Source organism: Osmerus eperlanus, chromosome 27 (assembly GCF_963692335.1).
Source record: "Osmerus eperlanus chromosome 27, fOsmEpe2.1, whole genome shotgun sequence".
NCBI classification, from domain to species: domain Eukaryota; kingdom Metazoa; phylum Chordata; class Actinopteri; order Osmeriformes; family Osmeridae; genus Osmerus; species Osmerus eperlanus.
Window position 1 is genome coordinate 7290365 of NC_085044.1, and position 26980 is coordinate 7317344.

Below are 26980 nucleotides of genomic sequence, written 5' to 3' on the forward strand. Positions count from 1 at the left end.
TGTTTCTCCTCACAACTATTTGATCTGGAATAACAAGAGCATTTTATATAAACACAAATCTCTCTTTTTGGAAAATTGGGTCTGTAATAATATATTGCTGGTAGATCAATTATTTAATGAGAAGGGTAGTCCTTTCACTTATGAAGAGTTTCTTGCCAAATACAGGATACCAGTCACACCTGGGGATTATGCAAAAATCTTTGGAGCAATACCCTCTGGTATTGTATTGTATGCTCTTTAAATGTCAGCCAAGGGTTCACACTCCAACATTGGCCCTATATGCATAATCTTGTAACAGACTCCCCCATAGGCAAAACCTGCTTCTCCAATGTTTGGTAGAAATAATAATAGATCTATTCAAACTTTGTTTCAGAGAGATATAACTACGGTGTCTTATGTTATTCCTTACTGGAATCGTTTTGTCAATGATATTGTTTGGAAGAAGGTCTGGCTTTTACCTAATTTATATTTAGTCACTAACAAAGTGAAGGAAATTCATTTGCATTCATAGATGCAAATTCATCGGAAGAAAACCTTGTTATATTGCTTTGAATGGAGAGCTCAGACAGTATATTTTCAAAAAATATATATATCTTACGTAAACAAAAGGCAATTAAAACAGTAACAATCTGTACTAATTTGAATAGCCTATATTTATATAAACTTGTATATCCCCTAGCGTTAATAATAATACAAATAAAAATTAAAGTGTATGTAGTCGCACGATGATGAGGTGTGTATTGTTCCTGCGCTGCGCGGGATTGCAGCGTCACATTCCTACTATAGACGCGGTAAGTTTACGAACTTTCACTTCTGGACAACAAAAAATAACGTCATTATTTCGCCTTGTGTGCGTGTATTGATGATACAGGGAGAAATTGGTTTAAGAGATATATAAACCAATATGTCTAGGAGAATTGTGGAGTGAAACACAAAGCTGACACTTGATTTCCATCCCGTAACTTCAGCTAGCCTACTACTTGCATATCTAGCTCACACGTTCACGTAATGGTACAATACAGCAGTCCCTACTAGACTACTAGCACGTCGTTTGAAGGCAAGCTGGCTAATAATGTGCCTGTAGCGGGCTGTTTTGCTATGGATTGGGTTTTTCTGTACTGTATGGTTTGCATTAATCAGCTGTTTTGTTTCGTGCCAGCGGTCGCTAGCTAAATCTCACTAAATGCAGCGAGATGTCCAAGATAGAGAAGATGAGTATTTTGGGGGTGCGAAGCTTCGGAGTGGAAGATAAAGACAAACAGATCATCATCTTCTTCAGTCCTCTGACTGTGTTGGTCGGACCCAATGGGGCTGGGAAGACGGTAGGAGCGGCTGTGTCAGACCAGGGCATGTCTGTAATCATGTCTTGATGCTATTGTGGCATGCTGAGAGTTGTAGTTCATGTGTTTGCTTTATGATGACCTAGGACTGTGTTCATTCATCTCTCCCCATCCTCCTTCGCTCTCTTTCCCTTTTTCTACTTATCTTTTCCCTCTCTCATCCTTCACCCTCATCCTCCCCTCTTTCTTCCTCCACCCTCATCCTCCCCTCTCTCTTCCTCAACTCTCATCATCCCCTCTTTCTACCTCCACCCTCATCATCCCCTTTCTCTTCCTCAATTCTCATCCTCCCCTCTCTATTCCTCCACCCTCCTCCCTCTCTCTCAGACCATTATAGAGTGTTTGAGGTACATCACCACAGGAGACTTCCCTCCAGGAAGTAAGGGATCCACGTTTGTACACGACCCAAAGGTGAGACACACACACACATACAGTACACACACACACACACATGGGATACATACACATATACATATGTGTATACATATGTGCACATATACACATACATACACTTGATGCATTGCCAACGATCTGTTACATGTGACGGCACCCCCCCCCCCCCCCCCCCCCCCCGGAAGGTCAAGATTTTTTTATTTTAATTACATTGTTTAATTACATTGTTAGATAGCGCCAGATCACAAAATAAGTAATTTAAGGTTACCCTTCCTATAAAACAGGTCTATAGCTTGCTCTTTTATTAAACAAACTAAATGGCCTTATGTTATTTATCTTATTTATACGACGGCATGTCATTTCTGTCCTTACATGTCTCTACCATGTCCCCCCCCCACCCCCCAAAGCTGTAAACCTAGGGGAAACACTGCTTGTTTGTACGTGCATGCTAGTGTCTGCGTAACGTGCATGTGTGTGTGTCTGCCAGGATGCCAATGAGACGGACGTGCGAGCCCAGATCAGACTGCAATTCAGTGATGTGAACGGCGACAAGGTGGCGGTGCAGAGGTCCATGCTCAGCACACAGAAGGGCAAAAAGAGCGAGCCAGCATTTAAAACCCTGGAGGGAGTCATCACCAGAATCAAGTAGGGCACCTAGCATGCACTCTCTCCTCTCCCCTCTCCTTTCCTCTCCCCTCCTCTTCCACCTTCCCTCCCCTCTCCTCTTCCACCTCAGCCTCTCCTCCCTCCACTTCTCTCCCCCATCCACTCCTTTCCTCTTCCTCCTCTCTTCACCTGTCCACTCCTCTCTCTGTCATCATCACCAGGACCAAGTCTACCTCTCTGTCTCTGTGTCCCTTTCTCTCTCTCTCTCTCTCTCTCTCTCTCTCTCTCTCTCTCTCTCTCTCTCTCTCTCTCTCTCTCTCTCTCTCTCTCTCTCTCTCTCTCTCTCTCTCTCTCTCTCTCTCTCTCTCTCTCTCTCTCTCTCTTTCTCTCCCCCTTTCTCTGTCTCTCTTTCCCCCCCCCCTCTCTCTCTCTCTCTCTCTTTCACGCATACTCTCTTCCTCTTTATCTGTTTCATTCTCTCTAGCCTTAACAGTAGATGTGATAACCCTCCCCCCCAGGCACGGTGAGAAGGTGAGCCTGAGCTCCAAGTGTGCAGAGCTGGACCGGGAGATGGTGGCGGCACTGGGCGTGTCCAAGGCCGTGCTCAACCACGTCATCTTCTGCCACCAGGAGGAGTCCAACTGGCCGCTCAGCGAGGGCAAGCCCCTCAAGCAGAAGTTCGACGACATCTTCTCGGCCACCAGGTAGCTCCACGGATAGGTGTTGCAGGATGGCTGAACTCAAGCGATCCATTTGGAGTTCAGTAATCAGGGTTTCCCGCAGAAAATGTGTTAGTTAAGGTGGTAGGGTGGGGTTTGCCGGGGGTAGGCGCAAAAAAAATGTCCTCCAATGTGTCCTACAGAGAAGGGAGACTGGCGTTGGTCACGGTTTGGAATGGAAGTGAGAAAACAGGACAACGGCGGATATCACTATTTAAAAAAATGTATAAAAGACGACGTAGTTAAGGCGGCAGGCGTGTGTTGCTTAGGCGGCCGCCTTAACTGAAAAGTGCTGCGGGTAACTGGTAATGCTAGGAGTGCTTTAGGCAAGCTTGGTTCATGTACCCTGACATGCACGCAGTGTGTGCCTCCTACCGCACCGGGTATTCTCACGCTCTTCCTGCCTCCCCCGTCTCCTCCCTATGTGTCCTGCCCCTCCCCCCCATATGCTGTTCTTGACCCCCTCATAACCTCCCCCCCCCCCCCCCCCCCCAGGTACATCAAGGCCTTGGAGCACCTGCACCTGCTGCGTCGGAAGCAGGGCTCGCTGGTGAAGGAGTGCCAGTTGGAGCTGCGCTACCTCAAGCAGAACAAGGACAAGGCCCAGGAGATCAGGGACCTGCTGGGGGCCAAGGAGGCCCAGCTGGTCTCCTCCAAAGACAGCGTCCGCCAGATAGAAAGCCAGATAGAGCCCCTGGAGGTGGGACACCCCCCTAACGCCCCATTGGTTGATGGTTAATTGGTTAATCCAGAAACGCGTAACAAGACAAACTGATTTCCCTAACAGTAGTTATTTGTAGTTTACATTTAGTCACTTTTAGCAGAAGTTCTTATCCAGAGCGACTAAGTACAGGGACATTCCCCGAGGCAAGTAGGGTTAAGTGCCTTCCCAAGGACACAACGTCATTTGACATGGCCAGGAATCGAACCAGCAACCTTCTGATTAATGGCCCGATTCCCTAACTGCTCAGCCACCTGACTCCTGTTATTATTTCCTCACTAAAATAATATGTTAATGCAGTTTCTGATAAATAAAATGTATAAAAATACAAACTTAAGATATGAAACTTAAAGTCCTTTGAACAAAAACACAATTAAAAAAAAACAAAAAAAAACATTAATATTCATTTATCGGCCATTATAAATGCCGATACCGATAGTTTGGAAAATGCCCAATATCGGCCGAGGATATCGGCCCGCCGATATATATCGGTCGGGCTCTAGTTGCAGGTGCATGTGTCTGTGTGTTCCTAAAACACCAGTGTTGCACAAGCATGTGTGTGTTTCTGTGTTCCTAAATGCGCTTGTGTTCCAGATGGGTATGTGTGTTCCTAACTGCAGTGTGTTGCAGGTGCGTCTGGGGGAGATTGAAGACAACCTGGGGAAGGTGATGAAGCTGGACAATGACATCAAGGCCGTGGACAGCAGGAGGAAACAGATGGAGGAGGACAACCAGGAGCTGGAGGAGAAGATGGAGCAGGTGTGTCTGATGTGTACAGGTGGACCTGTGGGTGTTTCGTCTGATATGTCATATGATGTTTGTGTCTTACCGATGTGTGCGTGTGTGTTAGTATAGAATGTGATGTGTATGTGCTAGCGTATGTGGCTTGTGTTTGACGTTTGTGTGTATATGGTGTTTATTTGTGTTTCTGATGTGTGTGTGTGTGTATTAGTGTACATGATATGTGGGTATATTGCATGTCTTAGTGTATATGACGTGGGGTGTGTGTTACAGAATATGACGTGTGTGTATGTTTGTGTTACAGTATACTAGTGCCCGTGATGCAGTCGGTGATTAAGACATCAGTGAAACACACACACAGTTTCCTGAAATTATAGATAGGGCATGATCTTGGTGACACACACAGATTTCTGGAATTATAGATAGATAATGCAGTGCTCCTGATGCAGCTGGTGATGACAGTTCTTTTTAGTGCCTTCGGTACCTATATTTCTCAGATCACAATTGCCTCAAGAAAACGACCAAGGAGGCTAAAGTGGTAGGAATAGTGCCCATGTCTGTGATGCAGCTGGTGATTATAATGTTGTAGCACATTTACAATGTGCAGGCAGTTTTGACATCAGTCAACACATACATTTATGTAACAAATTAACTGAAAATATATTCACTTTATATTGTCGTTCTGTTATCTAGCCAGTTATCTAGCCAGTTATCTAGCCAGCATTTCATCCATGGAGAAAATCCTTTGAAAGCAGCTTATTCATATGCCAGCAGTCAGCACTGCTAACCTGGATATATCGGTTATAAAAGCGAATTTGCTTCTAAATAACTATTAAGTAATATGAATAGCCATTTGAAAGTTTGTCCAGCAAATAATGATGCCTAAAGCAATGAAAATAAAATCCCTGTTGTCTTTCTAGGCTAAACCGTGACATTGTGTAGTCCAGAGCCATAGAAAAATATTATTTGTCTGTGGCTCTGGTGTAGTCTACACATTAACAATTGTAGGTAATACCATTCCAGCTACACTTACTGCAATAAACCATCCACTTTAAATATAGTATTTGTTAGTTAGCTAGACAGTATTTCATCAGTAAAACTGTCTTGGATTTTCTGTATCGCACTGACATAAATAACACTGTTCAAGTGTTATGCCCGTTTTTGGCTTGCTATATCCATATCGTTTTGGCTCACAAGAGCTAGCTTAGTGCAGCTCAGATGGCCGATTCGAGAGCGAAGAGAGCAAGCCAAATTGGCAGAAAATTGTTTTTGGAAAATGTCCAATGCTTATCCAAACAACGTCCTGCACTCTGTTGTATTATAAAAATGACACTTGCAAAATTTGAACTTTTCAGAGTGCCTGGTTCTCGAGATAATCCTGGGAAAATTGCTGCCCTAAAATCCCATTCTAAAAAAAGACAGACACAGAGATTCCTGGCATTATTAGAGAGATCATGTACGTGTATTGTGTGTGTCAGTGTATATGACGTGTGTGTATCCTGTGTGTGTTGGTGAATATTATCTATTCAGTGTTTCCCACAGATTAGAAAGCAATTTGTGGTGGTGGGGGGGTCGCCCCGTGTCTGACCGTGGGGAGGGGGGGGGGGGGAATAATTCCTTCGTTAATAATAAATTACACAGAACTTTATTATATTAATACAAAATTATTCACACCTTCACAAATCTGTGATGCTGTCCTCCTCTCCTACTCTTTCTTCAATTCCTAACAAATCTATCTCTTTCTCTCCCTGACCCTGTCTTTCTGCTTGAGCAGCACTGGTTGAAGCCTGAAAATCTTGTAAACAAATTAATAACATAACTAATTACTGGTCGGACTGTTCAGCTCTGTTTCAGACTGATACCTCCGGTTCAGGCTGGTCCTCATCCTCAACACGTGCCTTTTTCAGTCCCAGAAAATACTTTTCAATACTTATCTGGATTGAAGCAGCAAACATTCAGTGTAAGAGTAAAAAAATGACAAAACATTATTTATAATACGTTTACATTTGATTCACATTTTACCGCAAACTTGCGACTAGTTAAAGTTTACTTAACTTTATAAAGAAGGCGCAATCGCTTGTTTGCTAAGGGTCGGTCGTGACTCCAACATGAACACACTGACAACATTGTATTCAGAATATAAAATATTTTTTATAGCACTTTTTAATGTGTGATTGTGTAAAGGTGTTCAGGGGATACCAACCTTTCGTGAACTTGTGAATTTTGCCAGCCCTCTTCTCTGCACCAAATAGGCCAAGCTTCCACGCTTCCAGGTATGATCTCGTTTTCATGGAGACAGATGCAGTGTGCACGGATGGGAGGGGCTGTGTGTGTGTGTGTGTGTGTGTGTATAAGAGAGAGATGCGTGAGTGACAGAGAGACGTAGGGAGAGCAGGGAAAGGAAATGCAGCTGAACGAATACGCTGCGTGTTTTAAATATCGTAAAAAAAAGAATTTAAAAAAAGAATAATGAAACGCAATATGTGGCGACCGGTGTTGATTCTGTGGCGTACCGCCACAAATTAGTCTATGTGTGGGAAACACTGGTATTTGTATATGATGTTTGTGTTAGTGTATAAGACGTGTGTGTGTGTGTATGACGTGTGTGTACCCCATGTGTGTTTGTTGCTGCAGGTGTTCCAGGGCTCGGACGTGGAGCTCCAGGAGATGTACCAGAACCACCAGCGCACGGTGAAGGAGAAGGAGAGGAGGCTGGGGGACTGCCAGAGGGAGCTGGAGAGAGCCGGCCGCGAGTGTCAGAGACTTAACACCATCAAGTCTGACCTGCTGGTGGAGCAAGGTGGGGGACACTGGGTCAGCAGGAGTAGCTAATGTAGGGCCACATGTTCCGTTATTTGGCACATGCTGTGGGGGTGGGGGTTGAATCTAGGACCTCTTGATCTGCAGTCATATGCTCTACCACTGAGATATACCTGTCCTCTAGCTCAGGGGTTCCCAAACAATTCAGCCCACGACCCCTAAAATAATGGTGCCAGTGACTCGCGACCCCCGCATCCACGGAGGTGGTTTACGTATACGTGGGAGTAAAAATAGGCCCTGGATCTGATCCAGACCGGCCCACCAGAACCGGCCCCTGTAAACGCCACCACAGCTAACCTGCTAATGCATGCACATTCTGTGTTTGATGTGATGCTAGTTTGGGAGTTCGATAGTTAATGTGAGCACGCGTTTTGGCCTTTATTTGAGCGCAAAATAGTTTTTGAGCTTTGTGTAAAATAAACATAGCCGTTTTTCAATTGGTAAAACCTTGTCTAGTGAAGGTGATGTCTTTTTGTCTCTTAATTTTTCAGCCCCACCCTTACGTTTCTTAGCCTGGTTTTCCATCGTTATTCTTCTCCAGGTGCTCCCGATGGCAAGTCCGCTACTGCGGGGCTGTGCCACGGTGGTGGATTTTCAAGTCATATTATTTTAAATTCTCGTGCTGTCAGGGAGTGCTGCAGCCCCCTCAGCACCCCTAGTTCCCGCGGCCATGAGTATTCATTCATTCTCCAACTCAGCCAGTGTCTTGGCTGAGAACGCTGTCTTTAACGTTCGGTCGCTTGACAGTTCAACTAATGCGTCCTCCTGGTCGGATGTCACATGGTTTCCCGTACTTACAGTGAATGGAAAATCAAATGGCTGATGGCTTTTTTATTTGCATGCATTAATTTAACTACTATTTATTACTTGTTAAAATATTTGCTAAAATATGCTATTTCTAATTGTTTTAAAATGTTCCCCTTGCTGACCCCCACTTTAGGAGTTAAGACTGGCTAGGTAGGGCCTGGTAGGGTTGACTAGGTAGGAGTTGGTAGGACTGACTAGGTAGGTTTGTTTAAGTAGGATTGTGAACTATGACCTCTCCTTCTCAGGTGGTCTCCAGCTGGAGTCAGATCGCCACCAGCAGACCCTGAAGAACCGTGATACTCAGGTGAGATGGACAGTGCTGTCATACACGAACAAACACTCGGTTACACACATGCAGGCCTCACTCATATACACACAAACAGGAGTTACACACACACATACATACACCAGGCAAACACGGAAATTGCTGCTGTCTCAAACCTAGCATGTACCTGTGTGTGTCTGTGCACACGTGTCTATGCGCACATGTGTGTGTATGTGTGTCTCCCAGGTGCGTTCCTTGGCATCATTCCTGGACATGGAGGGTTACGACCGCGCCCCCTTCAGCCAACACCAGCTGCAAAGCTTCCAGCGCCAGGTCAAAGAGAGGCTGGACCAGGAAACAGACGCAGCCAACCAGATCATGGTAAGAAGTCTGGCCTGTCCAATAGCATAGCAGGGACGTTCACAACTGCACAAACACAGAAGACCAAAAAGTACACATTCAAAACATTAATGTAAAAACAATCTTGGTAGTCTAAGAACTTTGCTCAGTACTCTGTATAATATATGTGTGTGTGTGTGTGTGTGTGTGTGTGTGTGTGTGTGTGTGTGTGTGTGTGTGTATGTATGTATGTATGTATGTGTGTGTGTATACATGTATGTATGTGTGTGTGTGTGTGTGTGTGTGTATACATGTATGTATGTATGTATGATGTTTGTATGTGTGCTCCCCCTCTTCCTTCCCCCCCCCCAGCGGGACCTGCAGGAGAGGGAGCAGCAGAAGCAGCGCAGCATGGACGAGCTGCGGGACAAGAAGACGGGTCTGGAGAGCAGCGTGGAGCTGAAGACGGGCCTGCTGGAGAAGAGGCAGGAGGAGCTGAGCAACGTCGCCCAGGAGCTGAGCGCCCTGCAGGGATCCTCCACCAGACTGCAGGAGCTGGAGCTGGAGCTGGGGAAGGCGGTGAGGGGGGGGAAGAGGGAGGAAGAGAGGAGGAGGGAGGGGAGAAGGAGGAGGGGGATGGACACGAGGATGGATTGATGGCGGGGGAGACAAGATGTAGAGAGCGAGGAGGAGGGATTGAAGGATGGATTGATAGAGGGAGGAGGCTAGAGGTAGGAGGAGGGGGATGGATCGATGGAGGGAGGAGCGGGAGGCGAGATGTAGGGAGGGAGGGATGAAGAATGGATTGATGAAGGGGGGAGGCTAGAGGTAGCAGGAGGGGGATGGAAGAAGGGGATGGAGGGGTCTTCTAGTCTAGACTACAGGAGCTGGAAATGGAGCTAGCCAAGGCGAAGAGGGAGAGACGGATGCAGAAGGGAGGATGAGGATGGAGGGAGGGAAAAAGGGAAGCTGGAGATGGAAATTACCAAGACACTTTCTCCCTCCCTTTCTCTCTCTTATCACCTCCTTCACTCCCTCTCCTCCCCCTCCCTCTCTCTTATCACCTCCTTCACTCCCTCTCCTCCCCCTCCCTCTTTCTTATCCCCTGCTTCACTCTCTCCTCCCCCTCCCTCTCTCTTATCCCCTGCTTCACTCCCTCTCCTCCCTCTCCTGCCCCCTCCCTCTCTCTTATCTCCATCCAGGAGCGAGAGCTCCAGAGTGCGGTGCAGAACTCCAGTGTGGAGGCTCTGAGGGCGGAGGTGGTGGAGCTGCAGAAGGAGAAGGCAGACCTGGACCAGACCCAGCGCAGGCTGGACCAGGAGATGGAGACCCTGACCACACACACCAGTGCCCGCACGGAGGTAGACATGCTCCGCAAGCAAAAGGTGGGTCCCCCCTCACACCTAGGGCCAGTGGCTGTCTTGGACCACCTGCAGTGATATGCAAATACAGCAACTACAGTTAGTTCCATAAATATTTGGACATTGACACAATTTTCATCATTTTGGCTCTGTATACCACCACAATGGATTTGAAATGAAACAATCAAGATGTGCTTTAAGTGCAGACTTTCAGCTTTAATTTCAGGGTATTTACATCCAAATCAGGTGAACGGTGTAGGAATTACAACACATTTTATATGTGGCCCCCCCCTTTTTAAGGGACCAAAAATAATTGGACAAACTAACATAATCATAAATCTAATTGTCACTTTTAATACTTGGTTGCAAATCCTTTGCAGTCAATGACAGCCTGAAGTCTGGAACCCATAGACATCACCAGACGCTGGGTTTCGTCCCTGGTGATGCTCTGCCAGGCTTCTACTGCAACTGTCTTCAGTTCCTGCTTGTTCTTGGGGAATTTTCCCTTCAGTTTTGTCTTTAGCAAGTGAAATGCATGCTCAATTGGATTTAGGTCAGGTGATTGACTTGGCCATTGCAGAACATTCCACTTCTTTGCCTTAAAAAACTCTTTGGTTGCTTTCGCAGTATGCTTCGGGTAATTGTCCATCTGCACTGTGAAGCGCCGTCTTATGAGTTCTGAAGCATTTGGCTGAATCTGAGCAGATAATATTGCCCGAAACACTTCAGAATTCATCCTACTGCTTTTGTCAGCAGTCACATCATCGATAAATACAAGGGAACCAGTTCCATTGGCAGCCATACATGCCCACGCCATAACACTACCTCCACCATGCTTCACTGATGAGGTGGTATGCTTTGGATCATGAGCAGTTCCTTCCCTTCTCCATACTCTTCTCTTCCCATCATTCTGGTACAAGTTGATCTTGGTCTCATCTGTCCATAGGATGTTGTTCCAGAACTGTACAGGCTCTTTTAGATGATTTTTGGCAAACTCTAATCTGGTCTTCCTGTTTTTGAGACTCACCAATGGTTTAAATCTTGTGGTGAACCCTCTGTATTTACTCTGGTGAAGTCTTCTCTTAATTTTTGACTTTGACACAGATACGCCTACCTCCTGGAGAGTGTTCTTGATCTGGCCAACTGTTGTGAAGGGGTTTTTCTTCACCAGGGAAAGAATTCTTCTGTCATCCACCACAGTTGTTTTCCGTGGTCTTCCGGGTCTTTTGGTGTTGCTGAGCTCACCAGTGCGTTCTTTCTTTTTAAGAATGTACCAAACAGTTGATTTGGCCACACCTAATGTTTTTGGTATCTCTCTGATAGGTTTGTTTTGATTTTACAGCCTAACGATGGCTTGCTTCACTGATGGTGACAGCTCTTTGGACTTCATATTGAGAGTTGACAGCAACAGATTCCAAACACAAATACCATACTTGAAATGAACTCTAGACCTTTTATCTGCTCCATGTCAATTAAATAACAAACTCCCATGAAGGAATAACATACACCTGGCCATGGAACAGCTGAGCAGCCAATTGTCCAATTACTTTTGGTCCCTTAAAAAGGGGGGGGCCACATATCAAATGTGTTGTAATTCCTACACCGTTCACCTGATTTGGATGTAAATACCCTGAAATTAAAGCTGAAAGTCTGCACTTAAAGCACATCTTGATTGTTTCATTTCAAATCCATTGTGGTGGTATACAGAGCCAAAATGATGAAAATTGTGTCAATGTCCAAATATTTATGGACCTAACTGTACTTTCAAGTACTAGTAAATACAGTCAAATACTGGTAACTACTGTCAAGTTCTAGGAAATACTGAAAACTACTGTCAAGTACTAGGAAATACTGCAAACTACTGTCAAGTACTGCTAAGTACTGTGAACTTCTGGGGTGCTCAAATGTGCTTTGTGCCACCGCCCCCCTCCACCCCACCACAGGAACACCAGTCCCATACCTACAGGTTTGCCTGATTTGCCCCTCTGTGCCCCTCTCCCCCTGCAGGCGGAGAAGGAGGAGCTGGTGAGGAAGATCAAGGCCAGGCACCAGGAGGCGCTGGTGACTCTAATGGGACACTTCCCCAACAAGAAGGAGCTGGAGGACTGGATCCACGCCCACGGCCGCCAGATCCACGCCACCAGAGACAAGCTGGCCTCGCTCAAGTATGACAGCACACACAAGAGGCTGTTCAGCCAGGCATCAAGTCAGTCAGGCAGTCTACCAGCTAGTCAGGCAGCCAACCAGTCTAGCAGTTAGCCAGCCAGCTAGTCTACCAGTTAGCCAGTCATTCTATCAGTCAGCCAGACAGTCTAGTGAATCTATCCCTCTTACCATTCATTATTATGTGTGTGTGTGTGCGCGCGCGCGTGCGTGCAGTAAGGAGTTGGCGTCGGGGGAGCAGAACAGGAGCCACAGCGCTGCAGAGCTGAGGAGTAAGGAGCAGCAGCTGGCCAGCTGTGAGGAGCAGCTGTCTGCCATGTGTGGGAGCCAGGGTCTGGAGCACGATCTGTCCAGACTACAGGACGACCTGGACAAGACCTCCAAACAGAGGGGTGTGTGGGGGGGAGGATCTATATATATGTGTGTGTGCAGCCATGTTTTTTGGGGTCACAGCGGTGTGTATGTGTAACATGTTAACGTGTGTGTGTGCGTGTGTGCATCCATGTTGGCAGGGGTCACAGTAGCGTGTTTGTGTAGCACCTTGACGTGTGTGTGTGTGTGTACCCATGTTTTTTGGGGCCATGCCGTCGTGTGTGTGTGTGTGCGCGCGCGTGTAACACGTAACGCGCGTGTTATGCGTGTTAACGCATCCGTGTAGCACGTCAACGCGTGCGTGCGTGTAGCACGTTTGCGCGCGTGTCACCATGTTAACGTGCCGTTGGTGTGTCACAGCCATGTTGGCAGGGGCCACTGCGGTGTACAGCCAGTTCATCAGCCAGCTGACAGAGGAGGGCGAGCCCTGCTGCCCCGTGTGCCAGCGCACCTTCCCCTCGGAGGGAGAGCTGCAGGAGGTGGTGGGGGACATGCAGGCCAAGCTGCGCCTCGTCCCAGACAAGCTGAAGAGCGCCGAGCAGGACCTCCGCAGGAAGGAGAGGAAGAGGGACGACATCATGGCTCTCAAACCTGTCAGGTCAGGGTCGGGGTGGGGGTGGGGGGGGGGTTGGGTGACCCTGGCTCCTTAGATCCTGGTTTCTACTCCCAAGTTTCCGAGCTCCTGGTTCCTACTCCTTAGTTCCTTAGATCCTGGTTCCTACTCCCTAGTTTCCTAGGTCCTGGTTCCTAGTCTCTAGGTTCCTACATCCTGTTTCCTATACCCTAGCACTGGGCTGGATGAAAGGCTTGCGTGTAGTTCCAGTTTCTGCCCCCGGGTGGAGACAGACGTCCATATCTGTATCTGAACAGGAGCTTTCTCTCTGCTGTGACTCAACTCATCCATCTATACCTTCAACAGACACGTTTGATAAATGGACTGCATTTATATGGCGCTTGTCTACCTTAGCGGCACTCAAAGCGCTTTACGTTATTTGCCTCTCATTCACCCCATTCACACTCACACTCGTACACTCGAGGCACTAGCCTGCCCATCGGGAGCAACTTGGGGTTCGATGTCTTGCTCAAGAACACTTCAGCGCATGACCTGGAGGAGTCGAACCGCTAACCCTGCGATTAACCGACGAGCCTCTCTACCCCCTGAGCATCAGCCGCCCAATCCCCCCGTTTGATGTTTCAGCGTTCAGATGTGCAGTGTACAACCCAGGTTTTAACTCCCTCTCCCCGTCCCCCACCCCTGCTTTCTCCGACCTCCCTTTTCCCCTCCCGCACCCCATCCCTCCCTGTCCCCGCCCCCGTCTCTCCCTCTGCCCGTCCCCCTCCATCTCTGCTCTCCTCCCTTTCTCTCTCCCCTCCTGCCCCCCTCTCCCTAGCCCCACCCCCTCTTCCCTCTCTCCCTCTGCCCCGCCCCTCCTTCTATACCCCCTCTCGCCATCTCCACACACTCCTCTTGCCCCCGCTCCAGACAGTCCCTGGTGTCCCTGCAGGAGCGGGAACTCCCGGAGCTGCGTGGCCGGGTGCAGGCGCTGGGCCGGGAGCTGGAGAGGCTGCGGGTAGAGGCGGAGGAGCAGGAGGAGAGCCTCTCTTCTCTGTGCTCCGAGGAGGACAGCGCCAAGGCTTGCCTGCAGGATGTCTCCTTGATGGACCGCTACCTGGTACTGACACACACACGCACACACACACAGAAAACTTCACGCACATGCCCAGACCGGACCAGAGATCTTTCCTTTCTTAACCCTTCTATACCTCTTTTCTGACTGTCCTCGGTGTGTGTGTGTCTGTGTGTGTGCCTCCAGCTGGAGCTGAGGGAGGTAGAGAGGAGGCTGGCCCAGCAGAGTGCTAGGCTGCAGGGAGTGGACCTGAGCAGAACCATGCAGCAGGTCAACCTGGAGAAACAGGACACACAGCACCGCCTGGACACCAGTACGACACTCTCTCGCTCACACACACACACACACACACACACACAGCACTGCCTGGACACCTGTATGGCACTCTTTCACACCCTTGTGTGTCCATCCCTGCGTGTGTGTGTGTGTGTGTGTCCAGTTAGCAGCCGTATGGAGTTGAAGAGGAAGCAGATCTCTGACCAGCAGGAGCAGATTCAGAGCTTGAAGGGCAGTGTGAACGAGACGCGGGCCCAGAAGCTGCTGCTCTCCGCTCACATGCAGAAGCGACGCCAGCTGGAGGAGGCCAGCGTGGAGCACACTACTGAGATACAGGCTCTCCAGAGAGAGATAAAGGTTAATACAATACCAAGATACCACCAGATACAGGCTCTCTAGAGAGAGCTACAGGTTAGCACACTACTGAGATACAGGCTCTCCAGAGAGAGATAAAGGTTAATACACTACCAAGATACCACCAGATACAGGCTCTCTAGAGAGAGCTACAGGTTAGCACACTACTGAGATACACGTTGGTACACTACCGAGATACATGCTCTGCAGAGAGATATAGGTTAGGAAATGTGGAGAGTTATTGTTGTTAACATATGTTCAAAATGTGTGTGTAGGAGGCCAGGGAGCAATTGACTCCTTTAGCCTCAGCTCTGGAGAAACTGCAGCAAGAGAAAAAGGATCTGGTGGAGAGGAGACGACAGAGACAAGAGCAGGACCAGGAGAAGGTACGCTGGTCTCTCTCACGCTCTCCCTTTCTCTCTCCCCGACCGTCCCTCTCTACGTCTTTCTCTATCTCTGTCCCTCTTTCCCCTTCTCCCTGCTGTCTAGTGTAACCCTGGTGTTCTCCTGTCTGTCCCAGATCAACGCCATCAGAGACAAAGTGAAGAACATCACTCTGCAGGAGAGAGATATCACCAAATACACACAGGAGGGGAAAGAGAAATATAAAGAGGTTGTACCTTCATCCCTCAATCTCAACTTTCATCCTCAATCAAACATACAGTGCACCCGGAAAGTATTCACAGCGCTTCATTTTTTACACATTGTTATTTAACAGCCTTATACCAAAATGGATTCAATTCATTTTTTCCTCAATTTTACACACAATACCCCATAATGACAAAGTGAAAAAAGTTGTATATTTTTAATAGATTTGCACAAATTAAGAATGAAAAGTTAACATATACTTAAGTATTCACTTGGCTTAAAGATCCCATGACATGCTGTTTTTGGATGCTTTTATATAGGCCTTAGTGGTCCCCTAATACTGTATCTGAAGTTTCTTTCCCGAAATTCAGCTTTGGTGCAGAATTACAGCCACTACGAGCAGTCCCACAATGAGCTTTCCTCAGGACGTTCTGTTTCTGTGTCTGTAGCTTTAAATGCGATGAGGAAGAAAGAGGCGGGGCTTACTGCCATGCTTCGGTCGTTTGCAAGCCATGATGTTTCATGATGTTGTCATTGGTGGGCCAAATTCTGTGCGTGCAAAGCAGAGAAAGGGGAGGTAACCTTCGCTCTTATGACATCATAAAACCAGCAACAGAGCGTTTCAGCTTTCATTTTCTCAAAGGCGGAGAAGAACACCCAGGGCTTGGTTTACACCTATCGAAATTTCAAGCCACTGGGGGGCCAAAGGCAGGCTAGGGGAACTCATATTAATGTTAAATAACCTAAAAAGTGAACATTTCATGTCATGGGACCTTTAATACTTTGTTGAAGCACCTTTGTCAGCAATTACAGCCTCAAGTCTTTTTGAGTATGAAGCTACAAGCTTGGCACACAAATATTTGGCCAGTTTCTTCCATTCATCTTTGCAGGACCTCTCAAGCTCCCATCAGGTTGGATGGGGAGCTTCGGTGCACAGCCATTTATCTCTCTGGAGATGTTCAAGTCTGGGCTCTGGCTGGGCCACTCAAGGACATTCACAGAGTTGTCCCGAAGCCACTCCTTTGTCATCTTGGCTGTGTGCTTAGGGTCGTTGTCCTGTTGGAAGATGATCCTTCGCCCCAGTCTGAGGTCCAGAGCACTCTGGAGACGGTTTTCATCAAGGATGTCTGTACATTTCTGCATTCATCTTTCCCTCAATCCTGACTAGTCTCCCAGTTTCTGTCGCTGAATAACATCCCCACAGCATGATGCTGCCACCACCATGCTTCACTGTAGGGATGGTATTGGCCAGGTGATGAGTGATGCCTGGTTTCCTCCAGACATGACGCTTGGCATTCAGGCCAACAAGTTCAATCTTTGTTTCATCAGACCAGAGAATTTAGTTTTTCATGGTCTGAGAGTCCTTCAGGTGCCTTTTGGCAAATTCCAGGCGGGCTGTCATGTGCCTTTTACTGAGGAGTGGCTTCCATCTGGCCACTCTGCCATACAGGCCTGATTGGTGGAGTGCTGCAGAGATGGTTGCCCTTCTGGAAGTTTCTCCTCTCCGCAGAGCAACGCTAATAATAATAATACATTTTATTTGTATTGCACTTTACATTAAAGCAATCTCAAATCTGGGGGGTGAGGAGTGCCTGTAGGTAAAGGGGGACATGTCCGTGAAGGCACTGGTGGGTGAGGAGGGAGACCTGATATTCAATTCTGAATGGGACAGGGAGCCAGTGAAGAGATCTCAGGATGGTGGTGACATGATCGTACTTGCGCACCCTCCTCAGGATCCTGGCAGCGCTGTTCTGGATGTATTGCAGTCCCTGGATGCTCTTGCCAGAGATCCCGATGAGTGCATTACAATTGTCCAGCCTTGAGGAGACAAAGGCGTGGACAAGCTTCTCTGCATCTGCCAGGGTGAGTGTTTTAACACCCAGATTGGTGACAGAAGCAGAAAGGGAGACGTAGGCTTTCGTTTTGGAACTATTCAACTGAAGAAAGTTGAGCTTCATCCACGCCTCTATCTCCTCCAGGTAGGTGGTCAGTGTGGATGTTGGTAGGGGAGCAGAAGACACTGAAGCTCTATCAGTGACCATCGGGTTCTTGGTCACCTCCCTGACTAAAGCCCTTCTTCCCCGATCACTCAGTTTGGCCGTGCGGCTAACTCTAGGAAGAGTCCTTGTGGTTCCAAACTTCTTCCATTTACGGTTGATGGAGGCCACTGTACTCATTGGGACCTTCAATGCTGCAGACATTTTCCTGTACCCTTCCCCAGATCTCAGACAATCAATGGGAGTCAGGTGGCTGAGCGGTGAGGGAATCGGGCTAGTAATCCGAAGGTTGCCAGTTCGATTCCCGGTCATGCCAACTGACGTTGTGTCCTTGGGCAAGGCACTTCACCCTACTTGCCTCGGGGGAATGTCCCTGTACTTACTGTAAGTCGCTCTGGATAAGAGCGTCTGCTAAATGACTAAATGTAAATGTACAATCCTGTCTCAGAAGTCTACAGACTTCATGGCTTGGTTTGTGCTCTGACATGCACTGTCAACTGTGGGACCTTATATAGACAAGTGTGTGCCTTTCCAAATCATGTCCAATCAACTGAATTTACCACAGGTGGACTCCAATCAAGTGGTAGAAACATCTCAAGGATGATCAGTGGAAACAGGATGAACCTGAGCTGAATTTTGAAAGTCATGGCAAAGGCTGAAAACTGGTGTACATGTGATTTTTTTAAAGTTTATTATAGATTTAATAGATTTGGGAAAACTTCAACAAAATGTTATTCATGTTATCATTATGGGGTATTGTGTGTAGAATTTTGAGGAAAAAAAATGTTTTAATCCAACTTAGAATACGGCTGTAACGTGGAAAAAGTGAAGCGCTATGAATACTTTCCGGATGTTCTGTAAATAGATATTAACTCACACATCCATCAATTGGGAGTATTTGGGGTCAGTTTTGTGTGCTTGTTTTTGGTACAATGGTTTTATTGTAAAAGGTCCCGTTCTCCGTTCCTTGACAATACTGTTAGAACTACACACTTCTATTGTCATGGTTTTCTGATGTACTTTCTATGTATATGCACTGTTTGTATGTCACTTTGGATAAAACTGTCTGTTAAATTACGGCAATTTAATGTAAATGTATTCAAAGTTTTTGATCGTGGTCTGGCTGATGTTGTTGTTGCAGCAAAAAGAGACTGAGCTCCGGGAGACCAGTAGCAATCTGCATGAAGCAGAGAAGCAGAAAGACAAGATCAGCAAGGAGATGGGCAACATCAGACAGGACATTGACACACAGAGGGTAGCTAACTACCCCATCAACATCGCTATCTAGTTGGCTTGTCCAGCAACATCATAGTCGAGCTAGCCTAGCATCATTACAATCTAGTTAACACCATTGTAATCTAGCTAACTAGCCTAACATCATCGCTATCTTGATAGCTAGCTTTGACCATTACTGTTTTGCAAACTAGCCTAACACCTTCATTATTAGTGAGACTATGGTTGGGTGCGTTTGCATTGGCAGGTCCAGGAGCGCAGCCTGCAGGACAACCTGACCCTGCGGAAGCGTGTGGAGGAGCTGAAGGAGGTGACAGTGAGGCGGCAGACGCTGTTGCAGGAGATGGGCAACATGCAGGTCCTCAAGCTGCGCACGTGAGGATAACTCCACCCAGGGATGCCCCCTGATTTTGCTGCACACATACTACATGACCTCCTGGAAAATCCTCCACACGTTTTTCAATTCTTCTTCAAGTTCAGATGCATTCCACCCCTGTTCTTCCCCCTCTTCTTCTCCTCCTAATTTACCTTCTCACACCTCCTACCCCACACCTTTTCTCCCACTCTCCCTGACTCTTACCCCTTCTTCTTCCCCCTCTTCTTCTATTTACCCCCTCGTAACCTTGTCCTCTCACCTCCTACCCCACTCCTTTTCTCCCCCTCCTCCTTCCTCCTCTCCTCTCTTCACCCTCCAGGGAGCGCCAGGAGTCGGAGCGGCGTGTGGAGAAGATGAAGCTTAGCCGCAGCGTGGCTCTGGGGCGGCAGAAGGGCTTCGAAGAGGAGATCCTCCGCTTCCGGAAGGAGCTGCGAGAGGATCAGTACGGCCAGGCCGACGAGCGCTACCGAGACAAGCTCATTGTCATGAGAACCACGGAGCTGGCCAACAAAGACCTGGAAGTGTACTACAAGGCCCTGGACCAGTGAGTGAGGGAGAGGAACGGAGGGGTGGATGGTGGGATGGAGGGAAGATAAGGGGTAGAGGGGGAAGCGAGGAGAGGTTTAGTGGAGGAGTTTAGAAGAGGTCAGGGGAGGAGTTGGGAGGAGTTAGGAGGAGAGGTCAGTGAGGAGTTAGGAGTAGATGAGGGGTTAGGGGAGGAGTTAGGAGGACGGGAGACGTTGAAGGGGAGGAGTTAGGAGGAGAGGAGAGGTTGAAGAGGAGGAGTTAGGAGGAGAGGTTAGGGGAACTTTCAACAGGACAGCAGCAGTAAAAACTACTGCTGAGTCAACTTTCTGTGTGCTTGGGTTTTATAGATACAGTTCTGTCCATCAGACAAGACATGAATTTCGCAGTAAAACTGATGGAGAGATAGGCCTTGGAGTTGTGCAGAGAGAACATAGTGAAGGGATTGCATGATAGAGATGACTATAATGAGTAGGAGGAGGTAGAAGATTAGGAGGATGTGTAACTACATATAAGGTCACACCAAATGAGATGGGCGCCTGTATTATGAAAAGGGGCGGAGCCTCCGGAGAAGAACAGTGTGATGCCTTATCAGCCAATCAGAGACAAAGTCCTGAGGTTCAGAAATGACTCAGGCTCCAGTGATGGCGGTTAGCATCGCTGATCATCGTGAGAAAGGAAACAAGCTTCTGTCAGCATTCTCAGTGTCATTTCTAGGCTGCTGTGAAAGCTTGTGGTGATTAGTTTGACTGTACGTCTTATGACGCAAGGGGCCTGTTTATGTCGTGGGCCTGGGGCCTTGTCCTGGGACTGGTGTTGGTATGGGGACTGGGACTAGTGCATGACTGGGACTAGTGCAGGACTGGGACTTGTGCAGGTCTGGAGACTGGGACTAGTGCAGGACTGGGACTAGTGCGGGTCTGGAGACTGGGACTAGTGCAGGACTGGGACTAGTGCGGGTCCTGGTCTCGGGTGGTGTGTGAGCAGATGGGGTGATAGTATCTACTGGCTGGTAGCTGCCTCACCAGCTCCTTGTAACTGCTGATACACCTCTTCTAGGCCTCAGATAGACATCTCCCTATCTCTGTCTCTCCGTCTATCTGTCTCTCTCTCCTTCCATCTCTGTCTTTCTCTCCCTGTGTGGGTGTGTCTGTCTCTCTTCTCCCTCTCATCTCCACCTGTCTCTCTTTTCTCTGTCTCTCGCTCCCTTCCTCTTTCTCTCCCACTAGATAAAGGATTAGTGGAATTATCATGAATGCTGACTGAGGTCTTATCCCCTTAAGACCCAGCAATTCATTTATAGCTTTTTAGGGGACATTTTAGGGTAGTAACTTTGCAACCATACTGCCCTTTGTATTGTTAAATTGATTACCAAATCAGTTCAAACTTTAATTTTTTTACTGCTCTGGTCTCTCCTTTCTCGTCCACCTCTCTCCTCCTCTTTTTCTCCTCCTCTTCCCTCCTCTGTTCAGATCTATAATGAAGTTCCACAGTATGAAGATGGATGAGATCAACAAGATCATCAGGGATCTCTGGAGGAGCACCTACAGGGGACAAGGTGATCTTGTTACAGCTCTAAACCAGATCCCTTCTAAACCAGATCCCTAGTAAACCAGATCCTAATGGAATATGTGAACAGGTTTAACCCCTACCTCCCTCCAGATATAGATTATGTCGATCGGGTTTAACCCCTCACCTCCTCTCCAGATATAGAGTATGTGGAGATCAGGTCTGATGTGGACGACAACTCATCTGCCGGGGTGAAGAGGAGAACCTACAACTACCGTGTTGTCATGGTGAAGGGTGACACCGCCCTGGACATGAGGGGGCGCTGCAGCGCCGGACAGAAGGTACTCACGCACTTCCTGTTACAAATGCCTACTTCCTGTGGGTAACAAAACGGTGTCTTCCTCTGATAGGAATGTCATATCTGAATGTTCAACTCCATCCTCGTGTGTTTGTGTAGGTGCTGGCCTCCCTCATCATCCGCCTGGCCCTGGCTGAAACCTTCTGTCTGAACTGTGGTATTCTGGCTCTGGATGAGCCCACCACCAACTTGGACCGCGAGAACATCGAGTCCCTGGCCCACGCTCTCATAGAGTAAGACGAATCTAATGCACCCTCACTCAGCGTTAATAGTTTCATAGTTTTCTAATGTACCCTGACTTGGTCCCCAAAGTGGGTGAAATCGAATGAACCCTAACTCAAATCTCAAATGTAATACCCCCTGGGAACACATGCAGTAGGCCAACTCCGGTGACAGGGGAGGGTGACAGAATCGAATCCAATGCACCCCCAGCTACACATCACTAAAGGGGTCCCCCCCGGCCCCCTCCAGGATCAACACGGCAAATCAAAAACATCCCCCACCCCTGATGGCTAAAGTGTCACTAAACCATCATTCCTCTCTCTTCCCCCCTCCAGGATAATCAAGTCTCGTTCCCGCCAGCGTAACTTCCAGTTGCTGATCATCACCCATGACGAGGACTTTGTGGAGCTACTGGGACGCTCCAACTATGTGGAGCACTTCTACCGCATCAAGAAGACCCCGGAGCAGTACTCCGAGATCACCAAGTGCAGCGTGGCCTCGCTGTCCTCCTACCTGCACTGACACACACGCAGACACATACACACACGCAGACACATACACACACGCAGACACATACACACAGGCAGACACATGCACACAGGCAGACACATGCACACAGGCAGACACATACACACAGGCAGACATACACACAGGCAGACACATACACACAGGCAGACACATGCACACAGGCAGACACATACACACAGGCAGACATACACACAGGCAGACACATACACACAGGCAGACACATGCACACAGGCAGACACATGCACACAGGCAGACACATACACACAGGCAGACACATACACACAGGCAGACACATGCACACAGGCAGACACATGCACACAGGCAGACACATACACACAGGCAGACACATACACACAGGCAGACACATACACACAGGCAGACATACACACAGGCAGACATACACACAGGCAGACACATACACACAGGCAGACACATACACACAGGCAGACACATGTACACAGGCAGACATACACACAGGCAGACATACACAGACATATGCTCACACGTGCAGACTTGCACACATAGATGGGCATATATGCACACAAACAGACCAATATACACACATGTACATACACATAATCATACACACTCTCCGACTAAACTGAAATGTTTACTTTGAAAGTCCAGACTGTTTACTGTTGGAACTAAAAGTCTGCTTTTGAACGCTGATGCTTCTGTCCTCTTCCTGGTTCACCCTGTTTGTTAAGTTCATATCTGTACTGTAATTCTGTTAAAGTTGAAATCGGTACCCTAATTGTTATTTTGTATGTTTAGTGAAGCGTATATGTGTGAGTGCGCAATTCGGGCGAGCAAATAGATTTCGTTGATTGCTGCCTGATAAGTCAGTAACTAACCACACACCGGTCCGGTCTTCAAAGAATTTTCTCTCTCTTCTCTTCTACATTAACCACATCATCAAGATTATGACGACAGCTTATCCTCTCCATATGTGGCTATTTACTGACACTGCAGTAAAAGTTCTTTTGAGGTGGGGAGAATAATCAACCGCACGGCATCCTGGGTGTTATGCATATAAACCCGCGTGTTGTTCTTCTGAGTTCAAACATTCTCGTATCAGCCAAGACACTTGACTTCCCATCGCCACGACGACGCTCAGTCTCCAAAAACCCGCCTTGACATACCTCAGCGCTAGGATGAAGATACCTGCCCTCTTCCTTGTCCTCGTCACCGTGGAGTTGGCGGAGGCCCGGTCAGTGAGGTCGTTGCCTGAGGTCAACGTCAGCAGGATGGCCCTGGAAGAGCTTATCAGGGAGGCCAACCACACGGTCGGCACAAACCAGGTAACGGTCCAAGGTCACTGAGGTGATTGTGGTCATTCACCGAATGACCGAAACATCTTAGCACTCTTCTAGTCGATGGCCGGCAGACTGGGGCTCAGGGTCTGGCATCCCTGGAGAGATCTTTTCCTCTGGGTTCTCTCTCTAACCCTGTCACCTGACTGCCAACCAGCTCATTAATATAGGTACTTGAAGGTGATCAGAGGTTCTAAGTTGGTTCTAGGTGCTGATCTGAAGGCATCTGTGAAGCCCTCTGTGGAACGACAAGAAATAAGATGTGATTTGATTTCACCTAAACACACACACACCACACTCATTTACAAAGACACCCACATACTCCTGTATTAACACACAATCTACACAGTGTTATTGAAGATCCTCTGTTGTGTGTGTGACAGGCAAAACTGGAGAACTGGGTTTCTGACATCACACACCTGAACTGTGAGGTAACCCACCCCACATTACTCTCCCCCCTTATTTCCTGTCTTCATCTCCTTTCCTTTTCTCTCTCCTCATTTCCCCTTATTTCCTCTCATGCTCCCATCTCATCTCTTCAACTCTCCTTTTCTCCTCTCTTTTCATCTCCCCTTATTTCCTCTCTGGTATAACTAGTCATGACAATGGTGGGGATTGCACTAGTACGATTCGGTGCTTTCTCCAAACTCACACTGACATCAGCTGTAGTAACTGAACCAGAGGGTTTCTTCCTGTGTTCAGCGAGAGTTCTTCAGCCAAGCCAGGACCATCCTGGCCAAGTGGGAAGGGGGAAGAAAACTGTCACACTACCTGAATCACATCCTCAACAACAACACGGTACCTATATACGCACACATGCATACGACTGCACTAAACACACCTGCACTAAAAACACTCAACACACACCTACACTTGACACACTCAGCACACTCACAATACACAACCTCTGAAACAAACACTCCTCCACTCCACATATTCCCTTCTCTCACATCCACACACTCTCATGCACTCATTCCCTGACAAACAACTTTCTCAATCGATTGATTTATTGATATATGGTTAATTGATTCACAAAGGAGAAATGGGTGCATATGTGTGTATGTTACAGTTGAGTTATGTGGTGTGATTTAGTGTATTACAGTTATGTGTGTGTTATGTGGCGTATGTTAGTGTCTGTTAGTACAGTTATGTGGTGTGTGTTATGTGGTTTGTGTTATTTGTATGATGTGTGTTAGTTATGTGGCGTGTTAGTTATGAGATGTATGATGTGTGTTTTGTGGTGTGGTGTATGTTTGTTATGTAGTGTGTGTGTGTTAATTATGTGGTGTGTGTTATGTGGTGTGTGTTAGTTATCTGGTGTGTTTGGTTATGTGATGTCTGGTGTGTGTTTTGTGGTGTATTCTGGGTCTGACTTGTCCCCTGGCTCCTTCTTCTACAGAGCTTTTTCACAGCAAAGCCTGGGAACCAGAAGAAACCCAGGAAGGTTCCAGAACATCAGAAGAAGGTTCCAAAGGGTCAGGGGAATGTTCCAGAACATCAGGGAAAGGTTCCAAAAGGTCAGGGAAAGGTTCCAGAACATCAGAACTCAGGGAATGACATGAAGCTGAGGGAGCTTCTGAATCAACTGGTGCTCTGTGCTCAGAAGGTTTTCTCCAGTAAAGCCAAGTAGCATTGAAACACAAACTGGCAAATGCATACATACACACACACACACATACATATACACACTCTAGCCAACACACACTCACTCTAACAGACAAATATACACAAACTCTATGACAGACACGCACTCTAACTTACACACATAGTCTGATCACCAGGAGGTATTTAATATTGAACCTGACGCTCTGATACATGGTTCTTGTGGATATGTTAAAGTGTTTGAGGTGGAGATGGTTAATCAGGGAGCACGAGAATGCTCTTCTGGGGCTGCCCTGCAGTGTGGTTCAAAACAAGTTCGCCCCAATGTTTTTAATCTATATTTAAGTTATATTAATTAATGTGATATATCAATTTCATACAAACTATATTTATTCTTACACACATGACACATTCAGTCAACTTTGATGTTTGGTAAAAACTGAAAAAATATTAAAGTTCTTTTGCATATGATTTCAGAGGGTGTGTAGTTCTTTCTGTGTTTGTCTACCTTTGTTAATCATACAGACAAATAATCTTACACACACACACACACACTCACACATCCCCACACACCCCCCTGGCTCCTCTCTGTGTGATGCCTTGGGCTATTTAGCTCCAGGGCCATCCCCAAGGAGGACCTGTAGGGGGGCGGGAGGAGAGAGGGGTGTAGAGTAATGAGGAGGGAGAAGGGTGTGGAGTGTTGTGAGGGGGTGAGGAGGCGTCAGGTGAGGGGTGTGGATAGGAGAAGCGTGAGGAGTGAGGAGGCAATGCCTGCCTCTTCTCTGAGCTTTACCCCCCTCCCTACGCCTTGGAGGGGTTTGTAATCCTCCTCTCCTTTCTTCTCCACTCCTCCCCTTTCCCTGTCCTATCCCCTCCTCACCTCTCCCCCTCCTTTACAATCCCCTCCTCTTCTTTCCCTATCCTCTCCTTTCCGATCCTCTTCTCTCCTCCACTCAGCCCTCCATTTGCTGTTAATACGCCCCACCACTCAAGCTATGTTGCCTACCTGCCTACCTATCCCCCTCCCCCCCCCCCCGCCCCCCCCAAGTGTTGAGGAGGAGACGACACGTAGCCCAGGATTCTAAGTGCTGCTCCTGACGAGACCCGCCAGGGTGGGTTATCTCTGAGTCACTTCCTCTGCTATCTCTGGCCGCCTAGATAATGGAGCGCTGCTAAATTATACACAAGCTGTATTATACTGTTACAGTGTGTGTGTGTGTGGGGGGGGGGGTTAAATTAAGATTTGTGGAGACAAGAACAGTCCAGTTTCATCAGCAATGTAACCTGTAATGCAGAGGGCAGTGAAGTCTCTCTCACTCCCTCAGCCCACACCCCTCAGCATCCTCAAAATTTAACTCTGAGGAAACATCTTGACAGTGACAATGCTCACGGCAGCGCCACCTATGGGCTGAATCCTTGCAGCACACCCTCATGCACCTTAATTTATGTTTATGTTTGATTTATTGATTTATTTTATCCAAAGCTACATCCAAATACCTTTAGTATTATTATCTAGTTCCTGCTTGTCACCATGGTGAAGTTGTTACGTGCTGTGTGTGTGTGTGTGTGTGTGTGTGTGTTAGCTCAGTGTACTGGTCCCAGTTTGCATGTTGTGTGTATGTATTGGTCCCTGAGGGGCAGCTTGCTGGGTGATTGACTTGGGAGACCCAGGCACAAACAGCTTACTATACATGATGTAAGAATGCTCTTCACACACCCATGCACATTGTACAGGGGCATGTGTGTGTGTGTGTGTGTGTCCATCCAGCAAATCCCTCCACTCAGTACACCTTTTCAAAGGAGATACTTTTTTTGGGGGGGGGG

At 47.6% G+C, this 26980-nt stretch overlaps 1 protein-coding gene across 2 annotated transcripts; it reads left to right on the forward strand.

Annotated features, from left to right (window-relative positions):
- The first annotated feature begins 1055 nt into the window (after nucleotides 1–1055).
- On the forward strand, nucleotides 1056–25627 carry rad50 (RAD50 homolog, double strand break repair protein). Of its 2 annotated transcripts, XM_062453567.1 has the most exons (30): nucleotides 1056–1322; nucleotides 1668–1751; nucleotides 2221–2378; nucleotides 2858–3043; nucleotides 3554–3758; nucleotides 4410–4538; nucleotides 7155–7320; nucleotides 8393–8451; nucleotides 8659–8793; nucleotides 9124–9330; nucleotides 9954–10136; nucleotides 12120–12277; nucleotides 12492–12667; nucleotides 13008–13245; nucleotides 14131–14320; nucleotides 14462–14588; nucleotides 14715–14908; nucleotides 15181–15291; nucleotides 15426–15518; nucleotides 18632–18745; nucleotides 18971–19098; nucleotides 19419–19643; nucleotides 21097–21182; nucleotides 21332–21474; nucleotides 21591–21724; nucleotides 22049–22278; nucleotides 22333–23542; nucleotides 23938–23985; nucleotides 24257–24352; nucleotides 24954–25627. In XM_062453567.1, exons 1-26 carry the CDS (start codon nucleotides 1194–1196, stop codon nucleotides 22233–22235), a joined length of 3945 nt encoding a protein of 1314 aa, XP_062309551.1. In that variant the 5' UTR covers nucleotides 1056–1193; the 3' UTR covers nucleotides 22236–22278; nucleotides 22333–23542; nucleotides 23938–23985; nucleotides 24257–24352; nucleotides 24954–25627. The 2 variants fall into 2 exon arrangements, with proteins under 2 accessions (XP_062309551.1, XP_062309549.1); XM_062453565.1 differs by having other exon boundaries at nucleotides 22049–23542.
- Nucleotides 25628–26980: the final 1353 nt, after the last annotated feature.